General features: G+C 40.9%; 1 protein-coding gene across 17 annotated transcripts in view; it reads left to right on the top strand.

Annotated features, from left to right (window-relative positions):
* EP400 (E1A binding protein p400) overlaps positions 1-15,928 on the top strand; it is a 55,809-nt gene extending 39,881 nt beyond the window's left edge. For 6 of the 17 annotated variants that reach the window (XM_039724367.1, XM_039724369.1, XM_039724364.1 and 3 more), the window contains 22 exons: positions 149-307; positions 538-621; positions 1,185-1,316; positions 1,438-1,482; positions 1,590-1,743; positions 2,219-2,460; positions 2,976-3,149; positions 3,394-3,441; positions 4,443-4,579; positions 5,076-5,132; positions 5,260-5,338; positions 5,957-6,157; positions 7,158-7,203; positions 7,294-7,403; positions 7,961-8,165; positions 8,658-8,821; positions 9,185-9,391; positions 9,684-9,879; positions 10,191-10,321; positions 10,752-10,919; positions 11,622-11,699; positions 13,442-15,928. In XM_039724367.1, the coding sequence (XP_039580301.1) occupies positions 149-307; positions 538-621; positions 1,185-1,316; positions 1,438-1,482; positions 1,590-1,743; positions 2,219-2,460; positions 2,976-3,149; positions 3,394-3,441; positions 4,443-4,579; positions 5,076-5,132; positions 5,260-5,338; positions 5,957-6,157; positions 7,158-7,203; positions 7,294-7,403; positions 7,961-8,165; positions 8,658-8,821; positions 9,185-9,391; positions 9,684-9,879; positions 10,191-10,321; positions 10,752-10,919; positions 11,622-11,699; positions 13,442-13,714 (3,090 nt within the window). In that variant the 3' untranslated portion in view covers positions 13,715-15,928. The remainder of the gene's footprint in view (positions 1-148; positions 308-537; positions 622-1,184; positions 1,317-1,437; positions 1,483-1,589; positions 1,744-2,218; positions 2,461-2,975; positions 3,150-3,393; positions 3,442-4,442; positions 4,580-5,075; positions 5,133-5,259; positions 5,339-5,956; positions 6,158-7,157; positions 7,204-7,293; positions 7,404-7,960; positions 8,166-8,657; positions 8,822-9,184; positions 9,392-9,683; positions 9,880-10,190; positions 10,322-10,751; positions 10,920-11,621; positions 11,700-13,441) is intronic. The other 11 variants (XM_039724373.1, XM_039724372.1, XM_039724374.1 and 8 more) reach the window with 8 other exon arrangements.
* The last annotated feature ends 18 nt before the right edge of the window (positions 15,929-15,946 follow it).

Here is a 15,946-nt window from a genome sequence, read left to right as displayed (position 1 = left end):
AAAAGCCCAAAGCTAAGTTTTATAATTTCTGGGACTGTTTCTCTTGCTGCAGCAGAGAAAATTGTGTTGCATTTCAGTGAACTCCTTATGGAGTTCCTTTCTATATTTTTGAAGTCTTAATTATTTTTAAAATATATCTCTCTGAAAGGCCCTCAACAGCATTGAACGTGAGGATGAGGAATCAAATGATCACATACAAGACATAGGATCTGAGTCAAGCATTGAACCTTTAATCTCAGAGCTCTGTGATTCAAAATACAATGAAGAGCCCTCACAGCTGCAGGAGTTAGTTGCTGTTGTGGATCAGGTACCGTGACTTCCCTTGAATAGCTGGCTGAAAAGTAATGTTTAGTTCAAATATTTCAATTTCTTTGCAGTCTGACCTTAAAGCAACTTTGTTGTTTCTCCCATTAAATGGAAGGGAGATCTCCCGCTGATTTGAAATGTTAAGAAGAGTTTGAAGGAGGGCTTTGATACTTCATGTAATGTTTCTTTTATCCTCAAAGTAACATTTTTTCTCTTTGACACTTCCCTCAGCTGACTCCAATTGAGAAGTATGCTTTGAATTATCTGGAGCTCTTCCACGGTTCAGTTGATGACAATGAGCCACGGTTGAGTGAGGTAAAACAAATCTTTCTTTACCATGTTATTCTGTCACAGAACAACATTTATTATATTTTCAATATGAAATGGAAGTTTCTCCAATGATGTGGAATATATTGTTGGCACTTCTGTGATCTTTTCTTGCTATACATTATGAACAGTATAATTTCTTACAGAGAGCTCATTATTTTGGGATTCTGTGGTTTCAGCAGGTGTCAATTCTTAATTTCTTTTTTATAAAATGGGAATTGCTTTCAGCCCGGCTCAGCAAATATTTGTTGTACTCCACTGATAGCAGGGGAAAAAATTTCATTAATTTTAGTGAGCCTGTGTTCTGGTTGTCTTCATTGTTTAACTGAAGTTCTTTGATTGCTTTATACTGATGGTTTTAAAACCTTCCACAAAGACTAATAAATATCTTCTAAATTGTTGTGAAAGTATCTGTTAAGAAATTGCTATGAGATTCCTGTGTCTGAAAATGTCAAAGTTCACGGCATTTATCCATAAAATTACTAATTGATGACTTCTAATCCAGTGTCTGTTACTGTGTAAGGTTTCTAACCAGTCTGACTTTAATCTAGATGGAACTGAAAACTGCAAAGAAAGCCTGGGAAGTCCAGCATATGAAGGAGTTAAAGGAAAGAGAGCAAAAAATGCTTTGGGAGGATGAAGAGGAACTTCTAACCTACACTCGGGAGGATGCGTACAACAAAGTAATTGCTGATCAGTCTTGTTTTTTCTATATAGTTATTTCTTAACAGTTAGTCTGAGAATACCTTTACCCTTCAGGTTTTAGTTGGATCATTTGAATTATGTTCTCTTTTTGCTGTGTAGGAATATGTCTATGAAGGTCCAGATGGACAAACTGAAATTATGCCAGTAAGTAAAAGTAACATCAGGCAGCCTAAACAGGCTTTTTATTTTATGAAACATAAAGATCAGTGGAGAGATAACATTGCAGTAATTACAGACTTTATTCTGTGCAGCTCTGGACTCCTCCTACTCCACCTCAGGATGACAATGATATCTACATAGACTCTGTTATGTGCCTGATGTATGATACCACCCCTATTCCAGAGTCAAAATTACCTCCAGTGTACGTCAGGAAGGAGCGTAAACGACACAAAACAGATCCCTCTGGTGAGTGTGTGCTCAAAACTGTTCTGGGATTTATTTTTAAAAAATCAGCAGGATTTTCATACCTCCTATATATTCAGAATGCATTGAAACACCCATGTTGCAGTGTTTAATAAATTCAAGCATCTGTGTTGGAGTCTGGTCCAGTAAAGATGAAATTTGCATGTTTGAAGGGATGAAAATTCTTGTCCCACCATGACCTTGAAGCAGTGGAATCACTGGAAGGCCCAGTTCCTATGGTGTGTCTTCTCTTTAGCCATAGAGGTGTTCCTGAAAGGACAGTTTTAGAGAGCAGACATTTTACTTTGTCAACTAGAACAGGGCTGCTCATACTTTTATCACAGGCTCTGTTTAGTTCCTGCTGTGCTTTTCAGAGGCAGTGGGGAATACTCTGTACAAGTATAAGCATTTTGCAGCTGTAGGCAGACAAATCAAAGAATGACAGTATCTACCAACAGCGCTTTATGTTTTGTCTTAGCAGCAGGTAGAAAGAAGAAGCAACGTCATGGGGAGACAGTTATCCCACCTCGTTCACTCTTCGATCGAGCAACTCCAGGAATGTTGAAAATGCGCCGGGAGGGCAAAGAGCAAAAGAAGAACATCTTGTTGAAACAACAGACACAGTTTGCAAAGCCTTTGCCAACTCTTGTCAAACCAGCTACTGAGGCTGGACAGGATAATCCAGAGTGGTTGATCAGCGAAGACTGGGCACTTCTGCAGGTCAGATGATACTGCAGCTTCTGCTGTCATTACGTTTTTATTCTTGCACTTTATCTCTTCAAGGTTATTTCTAATTCTTAGTGGCAATTTGCTGTCAGAGCTTGGAACAGCTTTCCTGTCATTTGTGCTCCTCTAAGGAGAAATTAAAGGCTAAGGTACAAAATGTATGATTAAGCCCTATTGTTGTTTTAGAAACGACTTACTATTATTCAGATTAGTTGTGCTGGCTGGACGCTGGATAGTGCAGCTAAGGTTCTTCCCACCTTTGTGGGGAGAGCAGCATTTGAATAGCAGCTCTCTGTCCCTCTCATACCAATCTCCAATTTTTCCCTGTGCATCAGTCAGCATTAAGGCACCCCATGCCTGTTTATTCTCTGTGACTGTAGCTGAGCACAGAGCCTTAGCCCTGAGCTGTCCCTGAGCTGTGGTAATGTGTGTGGGCACATGCAGGTGAGGGAGGGTTTGGAAGATGGCAACGATGTCTCCTGATGCCTTTGTACCTTTCTGTGTTGCAGGCAGTGAAGCAGCTGCTGGAGCTTCCTCTAAACCTTGCTGTTGTGTCGCCAGCACACACTCCCAACTGGGACCTGGTCAGTGATGTTGTTAACTCCTGCAGCAGAGTCTATCGCTCGCCCAAGCAGTGCCGCAACCGATACGAGAATGTCATAATCCCAAGGGAGGAAGGAAAGGTGAGCTCACCTGGAATGATGCGTCTTGTTTTTACCTTCAGTTGTAGAGTTTTTTTTCCTTAACTCCATAAACACTTGTTTTTTGTTAAACGTTTCAACAGTGTAAATAAATAACTTTTAAAAGATCTTTTTAAATTATTCTCATCAGGATTTCCACTTATTTTATGTGATTTCTTTGAAAAGAAAAAGCACCTGAACAAAATCTTCCACAAAAGATCATCTAACTTTCCTTCTTATTTTACAGCTAATGTACGAAGCTAATCCTAAAAAGAAGACAAAAAGTATTTATAAGGTGTGCATTGGTATTCTTTCAAAATCAAATCTAGACACTGTGGTATTTAGCAGCAATGGAGGTGGGCAGATAATTCATATGAGATCCATGTTGAGTGTTACTTGAGTTCTGAAACATCAATTAAAATTCCAAATTTATTTTTTCTTTCTTTGTTGATACAGTGGATTGACACCAGACTTCAGCTTTTGGATTTGATAGATAAATTTTAGACCATGCAAGAAGTTTGTGATTTCACTTAAACTGTAGTTGGTATTTTTCCACCATGTATCTTATCCTGATGGTATTTAACATCTGTAAGAATGAACTTCATGCTAGAGTCTAAGTGGATTACAAATACATAGTGAATTTGGTGCCTGAAACACGTTTTAGTAAATGAGGATGATAGGACGCAACAGAAACAAAAACAAATTCCATGACTGTGAACACCTTCTTCCAAACCACACAGCAATTTAGTGACAGAGTTGGGTGGAGAATCCAGAACTTCTGGCTGTAGTTCCAGTCTCTGACTGCTAAGGAGGTTTGTCCCTGACTGGCAGTTTCTGCTTAGGAGAAGCCAAATGTTAGACTGGCATGGTGTGTGGATGTTAACCTAGCTTGTTGGGAGAGCAGTGCAGTGATGGTTTTGTTTTATTATCTTACATGTGCGCTCTGCATAACTATAAACTAATGGGCTCTTGGTTTGGGTAATGAATTAAACTTGCAAAATCTAAACTAAAGCAAAGATTCTTTCTCAAATTAGAGTTTGCCATTTTGTATGTCCCCAAGTGCTGATGCCAGTGTGACCGTGAGAACTGCTCCTTATTTTGCTCTTTCTTTATATATTTCCCATAGAGTTTTGTGTGACAGTAAGTTATCAGTGACACGAGGCAGGAACCAGTCTGTGATAGATATGTTGGAGAGTGTTTTTAAATAATCTACGAGCGCGCCTTGTGTTTAAACATAGACAAAATGCCCTGTTGGATGAGTTTGCAATTGAAAGTTGGTTTGTTTTCTTTTTTTAGACTAAAAACAGTCGCCCACTTCGTACCAATCAGATCTATGCTCAAGATGAGGGTGCAACCCACACACAGCTTTATACTAATCATTTTGAGATGATGAAAATGATTGCAGGGAAAAGAAGTCCACCTATCAAACCTCTGTAAGTCTACCTGGGATCATTTGATTTCCTGTAACCACAGATCTCCTGGTAACTGTGTTTTGAATGGCTCTCAAAACCCAGAGTTATTCTGTACTCTGTTTCTCTGTTCTTGATCTGTGTGTTCTCTGTTATTGGAAACACCTCCATATTTCATGTGTTTGGGTCTCACTTCAGGAATTTGCTCTTCGTCATTAAGAGCAGAGCTGCATTCAGCAGGGTTTTTTACACCTACTTTATATCTATCCATTTGCCTGAATTGTAGACAATTTGCTGTCTATGCTGTGTAGTAGTACATTCTTTCCTATGTATCTTCCTGCAGATTTTCTTTATTTATTTAGTATTTACTCTGAGTCTTTCTTAAATGTCTGTCTGTATGCAGGCTCCAGTACTGGCTGGAATATCTTGGAAACTTCACCAAATGCTAAAATATGTGAAGTGAAATATTGTTTTTAAGGTTTTTCTGTCTCCAGTAATACAGTTTTTTTTTCAATTTCAGACTTGGCATGAATCCTTTCCAGAAGAATCCAAAGCATGCATCAGTGCTTGCAGAAAGGTGAGCACTCCGTGTCTTGAAGAAGTTATAAATTGTATGAAAGTGCTCTTTTTTATTTTCTTTTTTTTTTTTTTTAGGTCTCAGTTATTTCTAAATATTGTGTGTTTTGTCTCATTATTGTTTATAGTGGAATCAACTATGATAAGCCCCTCCCTCCGATTCAAGTCGCGTCCCTCCGAGCAGAACGCATTGCCAAAGAGAAAAAGGTATGGTCCCATCTCTGCTGCACAAATGACTGCAGTAATTAAAAAATCAGGCAACAGATGAGGTACGAGCAAAGCTGCCTCCTGGGAGAAGTTTGGAAGTACAGTGGATGTTATGAGCAGCTGCACATTGTTCATGTATAGGGGTTTAGATAACCAAGGCCCAAAGGGGGCCTCTTGTCACTCTCAGACCCCTTAAGCAATGAGGAGCATATTTTTGCAAAAGATGCTAAAACGTTTAAAAATGTTGTTTAATTCTTGACCATTCTTTCTACCCTCTAGCATTTCCACCCTCCTTTCTTATATTATTCAGAAAGAACTACTTGTCCTTGCTTGTGGATGATAAGTTGCTTGTTGTGCTATGCTCTAAGCCATAAAACCATGAGTACGTATTGTAGTTTAAAAATTTAACTACAAGTACATCTTGTATTTAGAAGAGTCAGGTTGTATAACTTGGACTTGAAAAGTGAGGGCAGCTTTGTGAGCTGTCTCTGATTAGAACTAAAGAGGTTTTGTGGATAGAAATAAAGAGGTTTTATCTTGTTGTTTTGTTTTGTTTTAAAAAAACAACACATCTTGCTTGTTCATGTTTGAAGACTGAAGGTGCCCCTTGCCTTGCAGGCGCTGGCGGAGCAGCAGAGGGCCCAGCAGCAGGGGGGCCCCCAGCCCCAGCAGCCCCAGGCGGGCCAGCAGCCCCCCCAGCAGCCCCCCGTGCAGCAGGCCCAGGCCCAGCCACAGGCACAGGCACAAGCACAGGTAGTTCAGCAGCCACAGGCAGTGGTGCAGACTGCAGTCACTACTGTGGCCAACACAGCAGTATTGGTAAGAAAGGGAGAGCTCGGTGCCTCTGATGTAGTAACTTCAGTTCTTCTGTGTGTCCTGTATTTGTGTCGTGTTTTCTCTGGAAAGAGAATTTTAGGTCAGTATAGTGAGATCAAAGGTATTTTTTCTTGTTTGCTTTCCCTGGTTATGCTGGGTATCTTCTGGTACCCTGATTTATTAAGATTATTTGTACCATTGTAGCAACAGATCTTGGCATTCTGAGGTGGAAAAACACCATACAAAGATGGTTTTTCCTTTTTCACTTTAGACTTTCATTTAATGAAGTCTGAGTGAATAAAAGTACATGGTCAACAAGAAGTATTTGTAGAGAACTTGCAGAATACAGAGAATAAAAGAGAACGTAGCTGTAAAAATGACTCAGTTAAAGAGCTTGAAAGCCAAAGATTCATTTACCTTTGCAAGGCAAGTGAAATGATGCATCCTACAGGAAACACCATGGTGCTTGTACTGCAAATTTGTGCAAAGTTTTAGTGTGTTCCCTAAATCTAAAGTCTGAATGAGTCTGATGACTGGTCTGTGGCTTTTGTATTTAGAGCCAATCCAGTTTGCATAGTAATGTGTGCAGCTAGTGGTGGATTTATTTTGCTTGCTACACAACAGGAGTACCACAGCTTTTGCTGAAAGACACAGAGGATGTGTTCTGACCCACAAGCATTGCTGTGTGTGAAGTGCTCAGTTACGTTGCTGTGTGAATGGTTGTCCAAGGTACTGCTCCCTTCCTCTGCTAACTGGGATGTCCAGTGACCAGGGTTTACCACACACTTGGCTGGTCTGCAGTTGCTCATTAGTGAGGCAGAATCCTGATTTATGTGTGCATTAATTGCTGTGATCTGTAGAGCTCAATGAACAACTGCAGAAATCTGTGTTCCATTGAATTTTTGTTATTTTGTCACTTCTGGAATACAACACTGTGTTAAGCAATGCTCAGTTTTCTTTTATTGTTTTTCTGAACTGTTACCTTAATTGTCTTCTAAATTAGGCAGGCACCATCAAGACAGCAGTGACGGGGACGAGCATCCAGACTGGTAAGGAGACTCTGTAATTGGGCATAGGAGGTGTTGGGACATTGGGATTTTCACTTTCAGAATCTCACATTAATCCTGGCTTGCTTTCAGCTACAGTGAGTGGAAATGTGATTGTGAACACTGTTGCTGGGGTCCCTGCTGCCACCTTCCAGCCCATCAATAAACGTCTGGCCTCCCCTGTTATACCTGGGACTCTGACTGTGAGTAGATCCTGTCATTAGTTCTGTCCCTGGACACTGGGTTGCATGTTTATTAGCATAGCTTTAGCTTTTCATGTTGTCAGAAATTCTGTTTCTTGCAAATGTCATGTGCATCTTGGGGTTCTTTATCAAGCCTCTCTCTCTTACCAAAACATCAGAACACACTGGAATGGTTTATCCGAAAAAAATGCTTAATACTGTTAAAAATAGTTTATGGGGAAGTGCTGCTATGTCATTAACATTTTCAGCCTGTAACTGTTTTGTGCTTTATTAATTATAATATTCATTATTATGTTAATGGTTTAAGACTATGGAAGATAAAGCAAAATATTGAAAGGTACTAAAATCAAATGTCTGTAATGGAGTGAAGGATTTGATGATCAGCTTGATGGAAAAAGATTTAATCACATGCTGATTAGTGTTAGACAGACTTGGGGCTTTTGTCCTTTTGCATTTTTCATGCTTGTTTTTAAAATTGCCTAGAAGGGAATTTATAAAGTTCCAGCAGGGACATGCGAGGCGTGGGAAGGGAGCAGTCACGCTGTGTTCCCTTGCAGACCTCGGGAGGCACGGCCACTGCCCAGGTGGTTCACAGCCAGCCGCGAGCGGCCGCGGCGCCGGCGGCGTCCACCGAGCTGGTGACCATCGCCTCCACGCAGGGCGTGCGCGCCGTGACCTCGGTGACGGCTTCCGCCGTGGTCACCACCAACCTCACGCCTGTGCAGACCCAGACAAGGTCCTTGGTGACCCAGGTCACACCAGGTAATGATCCTGCGTTCAGGGACTTTTTCCAGTAGTGCACAAAGGGCCCCAGAATTCCTGTTGATGCACCACCACAGCCCCACGATATTGGAAGTCTAGGATGCAATTAAACAGGGCTGTGATTTTTAACTTGCTTTATTGTTGGTGCTCAGATGACATTTATCTCCAGTATTTCTGGATAAAGTGTGGCAATAGAGAATTTGGCCCCTAGGCATTGCAATTTAAAAATGTTATTAACAATCTAGCAGTAAAATATTAGAATTGACTGTCTTCACTAAAAAACATTGTGAAGAAAGGCCCTTGTATTTTATGATCTACTCTCCTTTTACATCATGCTCATGATAATGTGTTCTTACATGTAGTAAATCCACAAAGTGTGCTGGAGCAGAAAAATAAGCATTTAACAGCTCGACTTCTCAGGTGAAATTCATGAGTTAAACTGAATGTTGAAAAGTATTTGTCATAACATTTTGTTTTTTTCTTTATTCACAGCTACACCAACAGTCCAGCTGTCGGGCAAAACCATCACCCCTGCTCACTTCCAGCTTCTGAGGCAACAGCAGCAGCAGGCTGCTCAGGTGCAGGTCCCACAGATCCAGGCTCAGGCACAAGCTCAGTCTCCAGCTCAAATAAAAACTGTAGGGAAATTGTCACAGGTGAGGAACCACTCGTGAAGTAACGTAGCACATTGCTCTCATTACTGTAAGCTTCCCTAGCAGTGTGTGTTCTGTCCTGTTTTCTTGGGCTACAGTGAGATGTAGTTCCCTCTTCAATTTCATCCTACTAAAATTTCATGCAGGCAGTGAGACTGACAGCACTTTCAATAGTAGAGTAGGGCAGGATGGAAAGCACTTACTGCTGCTCACTGGAAGCCATTGTGTAAAAGAGTTACATTTTAGATACTTGATCTTAGCTCTAGTCTGGCACAGAATGTTTCTCCTTTTAAGCTTTGGATGCATCTCCATTTTTCTCCTGTAATGTAAACCATTGGAGGTGATGGAGATGTTTGATTTTTGCAGGAGCAGCTGATCAAGTTGCAGAAGCAGAAGCTGCAGCTCCCCCAGCAGCAGGCAGCACAGCAGACACAGCAAGGGGCACAGCAGCAAACAGCACAAGTGCAAGTGCAGCAGCAGCAGCAAACCCAGCAGCTCACTGCTGTGACAGCCCCTCGTCCTGGCGCAGTCCTCACGGGCACTACGGTCACCAACCTGCAAGTGGCACGCCTGGTGAGTTGGCTTTGACTTGGCAAAAACTGTCTCAAACATCTCACTGTTGGCTGGTTTAAATGAACTGCTCATTCACACTCACAAGTGCCCTTTGCATTGCTCTGGCAGTTCAGAAGGAACAGCTGTAACATAGTTCTGTATTGTACTTACCCATTGATACCATCTCTGAATTGTGTCTCTGTACAGGAGCCATTACATTTAGAAACATTTACAGCTATCACTTTATAATCACCTGTTATATGCAGCAAATCTTTCTGTGCTGGTACAATAATCTTCATTCCTTACTGCTTAGACTCGTGTTCCTGCTTCCCAGCTCCAAGCACAAGGACAGATCCAGGCCCAGACTCCACAAGCAGCTCAGGTTGCTCTGGCAAAGCCTCCAGTGGTGTCTGTTCCAGCTGCTGTTGTGTCATCTGCAGGAGTCACCACACTCCCTGTGACTGTGGCAGGCATTAGTGTTGCCATTGGGCAGCCACAGAAAGCAGCAGGTATGTGAATGCAAGTTGGAAATAGGAAGAATTGTATTTCATAGCAGTCTCCTATAGCATAGACAATTTTTTTCTTGTAGGAAGATTGTTGTTGGAACAAAAAATTAGCTTACTTATGCCCTTAGATAAGAAATTTTCTCTACTGTCAAAATCATGTCTTATTCCCATTAAAATCAGTGGGTTGTTAGTGCTCAAAGCTGTGCACATGTGTAAGTCTGTAAAAGTAGAATCTGTGTGTGCAAGCTGTGTTTACTGGGACAAAGCAATAAACTGAAGACTCTTACAGTTCTAATTACTTCTGTAATTTTCAGGAGGCCAGACAGTAGTTGCACAGCCACTGCATGTCCAGCAGCTGCTGAAACTCAAGCACCACCAAGCAGCACAGCAGCAGAAAGCCATCCAGCCCCAGGTTGCACAGGGACAGGCTACTGTGCAGCAAAAGGTACCATTGTCTGCTCTCCCATTAACTTGTGCCATGGCTCTGTGGTTGTAAAGCTTTGGTTCTGGATGACCAGGGCACCCCTACAGAGTCAGTCAGGATTTCTAGGGGTGAATCTTAGGTCTATCTAGAGAGAACAGGTTCTCAGGTGCTTCATTTTTTCTGTGAAGTTGTTGATAGTTTGGTAGTTTTTAGTAAGTCTGTTGTTATGTGAGTGTTGTGTGTAAGACAGAAACTTTTCATTAAATACTTTAATTTTGAATATTTGTGTAAATGCATGAAGACTTTTATCTAGTGCTCATTTTTTTATTGCTAATCCTGGGAGAATTTTTTTCAATAATTAAATGTAATTAATCTTTTTTTCCCCAACATACCTATTTTTTAAAATACACTTACCTTTTGTGTCATTGTTGCCTTTTTTTCTCTTGTGCAGATAAATGCTCAACAGGTTACGGTCCAGGCCCAACAGCAGACTTCACAGCAGCAAAAAGTAACTTATGCTACACAGCCTGCCATTAAAACACAGTTCTTAACAACTCCAATTTCCCAAACCCAGAAACCAGGTGGAACCCAGCAAGTGCAGGCCCAGATTCAGGTACAGGTAACACAGGTTTACACCCTTAAACTGTACTGGGACTGGAGAATTATAAAGACAACAGGTGAGGTAGAATTCAGCACCCACTCATTTTAATTCTAGTCACACATTCATTTAAATTTACTTTTTGATAAAATTCACTGGTGCTGCATATGTGGCCTTACAGCAAGTCAGAGCAACTGTGAGCTGCAAGTTTGCCTTTCCTCTTTGAAATAAAATAATTGAGTCACTCCTTTTTATTAGGCAGGGGATTCCATACTGTGTTTACTAAGGAAAATTCAGCCAGAGTTTTTCCTGATTCTGGTGCTGCCTCACAGCCTAATCTCTGGCAGCCTAGAGTAGGTGACAACTCACGTACTTTCTTTTCTGCATAACTGGATCAGCCTAACCAAGGAAAAAGAAGGGTGTTAGGAATTGGAAGCCTTGCTCTTTCAAAAGTATATCCCAGATAATGTAATCTGTTGGAACTCATGTGCTTCCTTCAGTTTTCTAGCTAGTTAGGAGAAAATTACTTTGTTGTAGTTAAAATTGAAAATATTTCTCTTCCTCCCTTAGCTAAGTTGTTTTCATGGACCTAAAATGTTTCATAAACATTCAACCTCACTGAAAATGCCAAGCTGCAACTTACCATTAACAGGCCTTGTTGTTTTGCAGCTATCAGCAGCTTTTTATTTTGATCCAATCTTTCTTTATTTCATATCACTACAGGTTGCAAAACTCCCACAAGTGGTCCAGCAACAGGCTACTGTTGCCAACATTCAGCAGATGGTTTCAGTTTCCCAACAGGTAGGTTTTGCTCTTGTCAAATGTAGCACTGCAAACATGATCTTCAGAAAAGCTCATTTTTTTGCAATGTGTTTATTTTTCATGTTATGTGTGGCATAGGTAGTATTTTTGAAGGATATAGCAAGTCCCTTTCTATAAAAATAGGTCTTGAATACTGAATCAGCTGAGGTATATTCTCTGGTCTAAAACTTTCATAGATGTAGCAATGTTTGTTCATCACTGTAGATAAGCTGAAAAACAGATTTTTCAAGGTGTTTTCTAGAGCTGAAAGGATGTATAAAATTTGGTTTCTGGTGATGTATAGTCAATATAGCAAATAATTGAACTAATGAGCACCATCTGAGCTTTTCCCACAAAAATTAGGACAAATTGAAGGTTACAAGTTGTTTTGTTTCAGTTCATTGAGCTGTGCCAAGTGCTCTGTGAAAGGCTGAACAGTGTGGTACCTGTTCCAAATGTTAGCATACAGGGCTCGGGCAGGAGAAGCTCAGGTGGTTTAGTTTCCCTCCCCTAATGACCAGGCAGTTTAATTAGCACTGTTCAGAACAATGTCATCCAGATCATTAGCAACAGGCCTAACGTAGGCAGTTGATTGGCAGGAGTGATTTAGCTTTGGAGGATGGATGAAGTTCTTGCCCTTGTGCACAGAAATCTGGGCCAGTCGGCTCTTAATCTGTCACAGTTCACAGTGCAGAGTTTTACTGCAGAATAAAATCTGTGACTGTTTATCTCAAAATAGTGATAAAGTGGTGTAAGCTGTCTGATAACCACCTTAGATGTGAATGCTTCAAGGGCAAAGTAGACAGCAGGAAGTAGAAACCTCATCAGTCAACACATCAGTTGCCCTCTGTAGGCAGGAAGAGCTGCTAGATCATTTTCAAAATCATCAATGGTGGCATAAAGACAAATAGTTTCCCTCCCATGTATACCAGTGACTTCAGTGGCAGTAGGTTTAGGCCATAAGTATTTTTTAAACTGTGGTCTTTATGTGTATGTGGCATTCTTTTTATCTGCATTTTTAGTGCTTCCTTTTGGAACATTCAAGTGTTAATTTTTCCTCTGGAGAAGTCCTTGTAGCTTTGTTTGGTTTCTGCATCTGACAAAGGCAGCTGAAGCTGCTCAGTTTTCATTACCTTGTCCTCTGAACAAGGAGATGTTGATTTTTTTTTTCCCCCCTTGCTCTGGGTAGAGCTATGAAAATTAAATGTCTGGATGGAGTTCAAACTATTCTGCCATAAATTTGCAATAGAGACTGGCAGCTGTAGTCTGAAAGGGAAATGGCAGAGACTGGTGGGAAGTCTCAGTGGCTGTATTTATTGTCACAATATGGGTGCAGAGGCAGCATTTTAACCTCTTTGGTCTTCTGGCTGTCCCTCTGTTCTTTTCCCTGCTCCTTCACTTCTGCAGTGCAGGAATTTTCCTATATATCTGGTAGGGTTTCTATACCTTTCATCTGCCTTCTGAATGTATCTGAGGGCATGTCCTTGGATTTGCATAGCAGAGACCTGAGTTACAGGCACTTTGGCTCTTACTTCTGATTTATAAGGCTCTAGAAAATGTGACAGAATGGTGTTTCTCAGTGAAACCACAGAGCCTCTGTTCCCAGAATCTTTGTCCAAGTTGTTTGTCAGTTAAGAGAGCTAATACCTAAGGAAGCAGAATTCCTTCTGTAGAGCAGAAATGTAAGGATTGCTGTTTAATGCCAAACCATTTAGTAAATGCCTTTTCTTCCTGATGTGCAGGTACAAGCTCAGCCCCAGACTGTGACCCTTTCTCAGACGACAGCAGGTCAACAGCAGGTTCAGGTGATCCCTGCAACCACTGCTACTGCTCAGGTCGTGCAGCAGAAACTGATCCAGCAGCAGGTGGTGACCACAGCATCTCCCCAGGTTCAGGCTCCAGGTGTACAGAACCCAGCCCAGACACCAGCAACACCTGAGGCCCAGAGTCAGCAAGCAAAAGTACAGATGAGGACACCGACTGTCAGATTAAAGGCACCTACTAAACCAAGTTGAACTATTGCAATAACAGAGAAACACAATCTTTTGTGTTTGCTGAGACAAGTGAGAAGCTACTCCAAACATCCAAATGAAGACAAAACACCTCTCTTTTTTTTTTTTTTTTTTGTAGCAGAAGGTTTCTTGCTGGTGAACATTTAAACATGAAAACTCACGTGTAACTTCAGTGTATTAGCAACTGTTTAGCACTCAAACTCTGTACAAGATGCATTCTGCCTGTGTTCTCTGTGCTCATTTAAACCACATAAAGCAAGCATTACTTAGGTTGAAATTCTGCCCAGCTTCTCAAAAGTGAAATGGTGATCTGCCATAAATGTCAGTAAAATCCATCTGTGTTAGAATACCACACCTGCCTGTGGGCATGTGCAGCTCCTTGCTGCAGTTCAGTGTGTGCTCAGTACCCACAGTGAAGCCACACAAAGAACCAGGTGTAGTTGATACAGCACAGTATTTTCCATCTGTACAAAAGCTCTGTGTTGTTCCTCCCTGTGGTAAACACCCCTGGAAGATCTAGCACAGACTTGAAGTGCTCCCTGCAAAGTTTAGCCAATAAATGTGAAAACCTGTAAGTATATGTAATTAAAAAGGAAAAAAAAAAAGGTTTCATTCTCCATTTTTGTAAGTCTTTTAAAATGTTTGTTAGTAGTTTTTGTGTACAGTTTACTGAATCACCCAACCTGTGTGTTCATTCTCGTATTTCACTTTAAAATAATGGATATTTTAGGCATGAGCTGAGTAAATACTGTGTTGATAGTAAATGTGTAATAAAGTGTAGCCCATTTTTTTTTTGTAAAAGAATTGTTTAGTAGATACAGCTAAACAGATGATCCATAGCTGTTTCTCATGGGACTTCTGTCACAAAAAAATCTCCAGCTGATAAAATCTAATCTCTCAGTTTCATTCTGCTCTTGCAACATGTTTAAATGTTCAGTACTTTTTACACGGCTTTCAGCTTGGGGGGTGGGGGGCTGGGGGAGGGGGAGAATAGTGAAATTAAATCTAAGACTTAATTCTTCAACTGTGTAAAGAGTAAGATCTAACTTTTGTACTATTCTTTTACTAAAGCTAACAATGAATGTATCTTCAGGTGGGTATTTTGGATGTGAATAGAGCGTGGCCTCTTCCTCCAAATCAGTTTGCCTTATTGTTATAGAGAAAAAAAAAAGCAAAAAGCTGCATAGAACTGTGGGGGGTTTCTTTACTTTTCTTGCATACAGAATAACAGACTTTGAAAATAGCACTGAGTGAGGAATCAAAAAACCCATGGTGGCTTGAAGGGATTTATTTCACTTTGGCCATAAAACTGCACAATGTGTAAAATCCAGACAAAATTACAACATTCCTTTTCTGAGATGGTTTTAAAATTATTTTTTCATTTTTTACTCTTTTAGGAAAGGAGCCTATTTAAGGGCAAGGAGAGCATATATTTTGTTTTTACCTCTGTATGTCCACACTTGTTGGTACCTGGCAATCCACATGGCTTAAACAAGAAAGAATTCTCAGCCAGCTCCTCTGTGTTAGTTGGGATAGGTACAGCCAATTCTGTTCAGATCACAAATGCAAACATTGGCTCAGGCAGCGTTCCTGATTTTTTTATTTTATACCCCTTTTGTCCTGCATACTTTTTTTTCAGACCCTCAGGTGTACAAACACAAGGACATTTTTTTAAGCTGTTTTTGCATGCAGTAGTATCCCCCTGACCCTCCTAACCCCTGGCATGTGCCATCCCCTAATCTTCACTGCCAGCCAGGGAGCTGGCACTGCTGACAGCAGAGTAGTTTAAAATGCAAAGCAGATGCAGTGGTAATGGATAGTGACACTGTGTACAGTATAGCCTTTCTCATCCAAAAACATTGCTTAGGTAGCCCCAGTTTTACTTTTAAGTGTTTAGCTTTGATGATGTGCATGAAGGTCGGGGTGGGGGGGAACACTTCCAGCAGTGGGAGAGCTGCTGGCTACGTCGTTGTGCTGGTCTGATTCGGTGTCTAAAGAGGCGATTGTTTCTTGTTTAGGTCAGTTGATGAAGATAAAAAGTCACCGCATTTTTTTCCCTTCTAATTTTTTTTTTCTTCCTTTTGATGTGTCTTTCTCCCAGGAGTGTGTTAGGAAGTCAACCTGTACATAAGTGATGAACATTTGTACTCGACCCAGTAGGATGATAAGGAATAGTGCTGTATCCTACCTGAAGGTGTAATAAAGTGTACATTTTTATACCGCTGCCTCGGCCTG

This window comes from Passer montanus, unplaced genomic scaffold (genome assembly GCF_014805655.1).
Source record: "Passer montanus isolate IOZ18808 unplaced genomic scaffold, ASM1480565v1 scaffold53, whole genome shotgun sequence".
Classification (NCBI taxonomy): domain Eukaryota; kingdom Metazoa; phylum Chordata; class Aves; order Passeriformes; family Passeridae; genus Passer; species Passer montanus.
The sequence above is the reverse complement of the archived record's forward strand: the minus strand, read 5'-3'. Positions and strand labels throughout refer to the sequence as shown.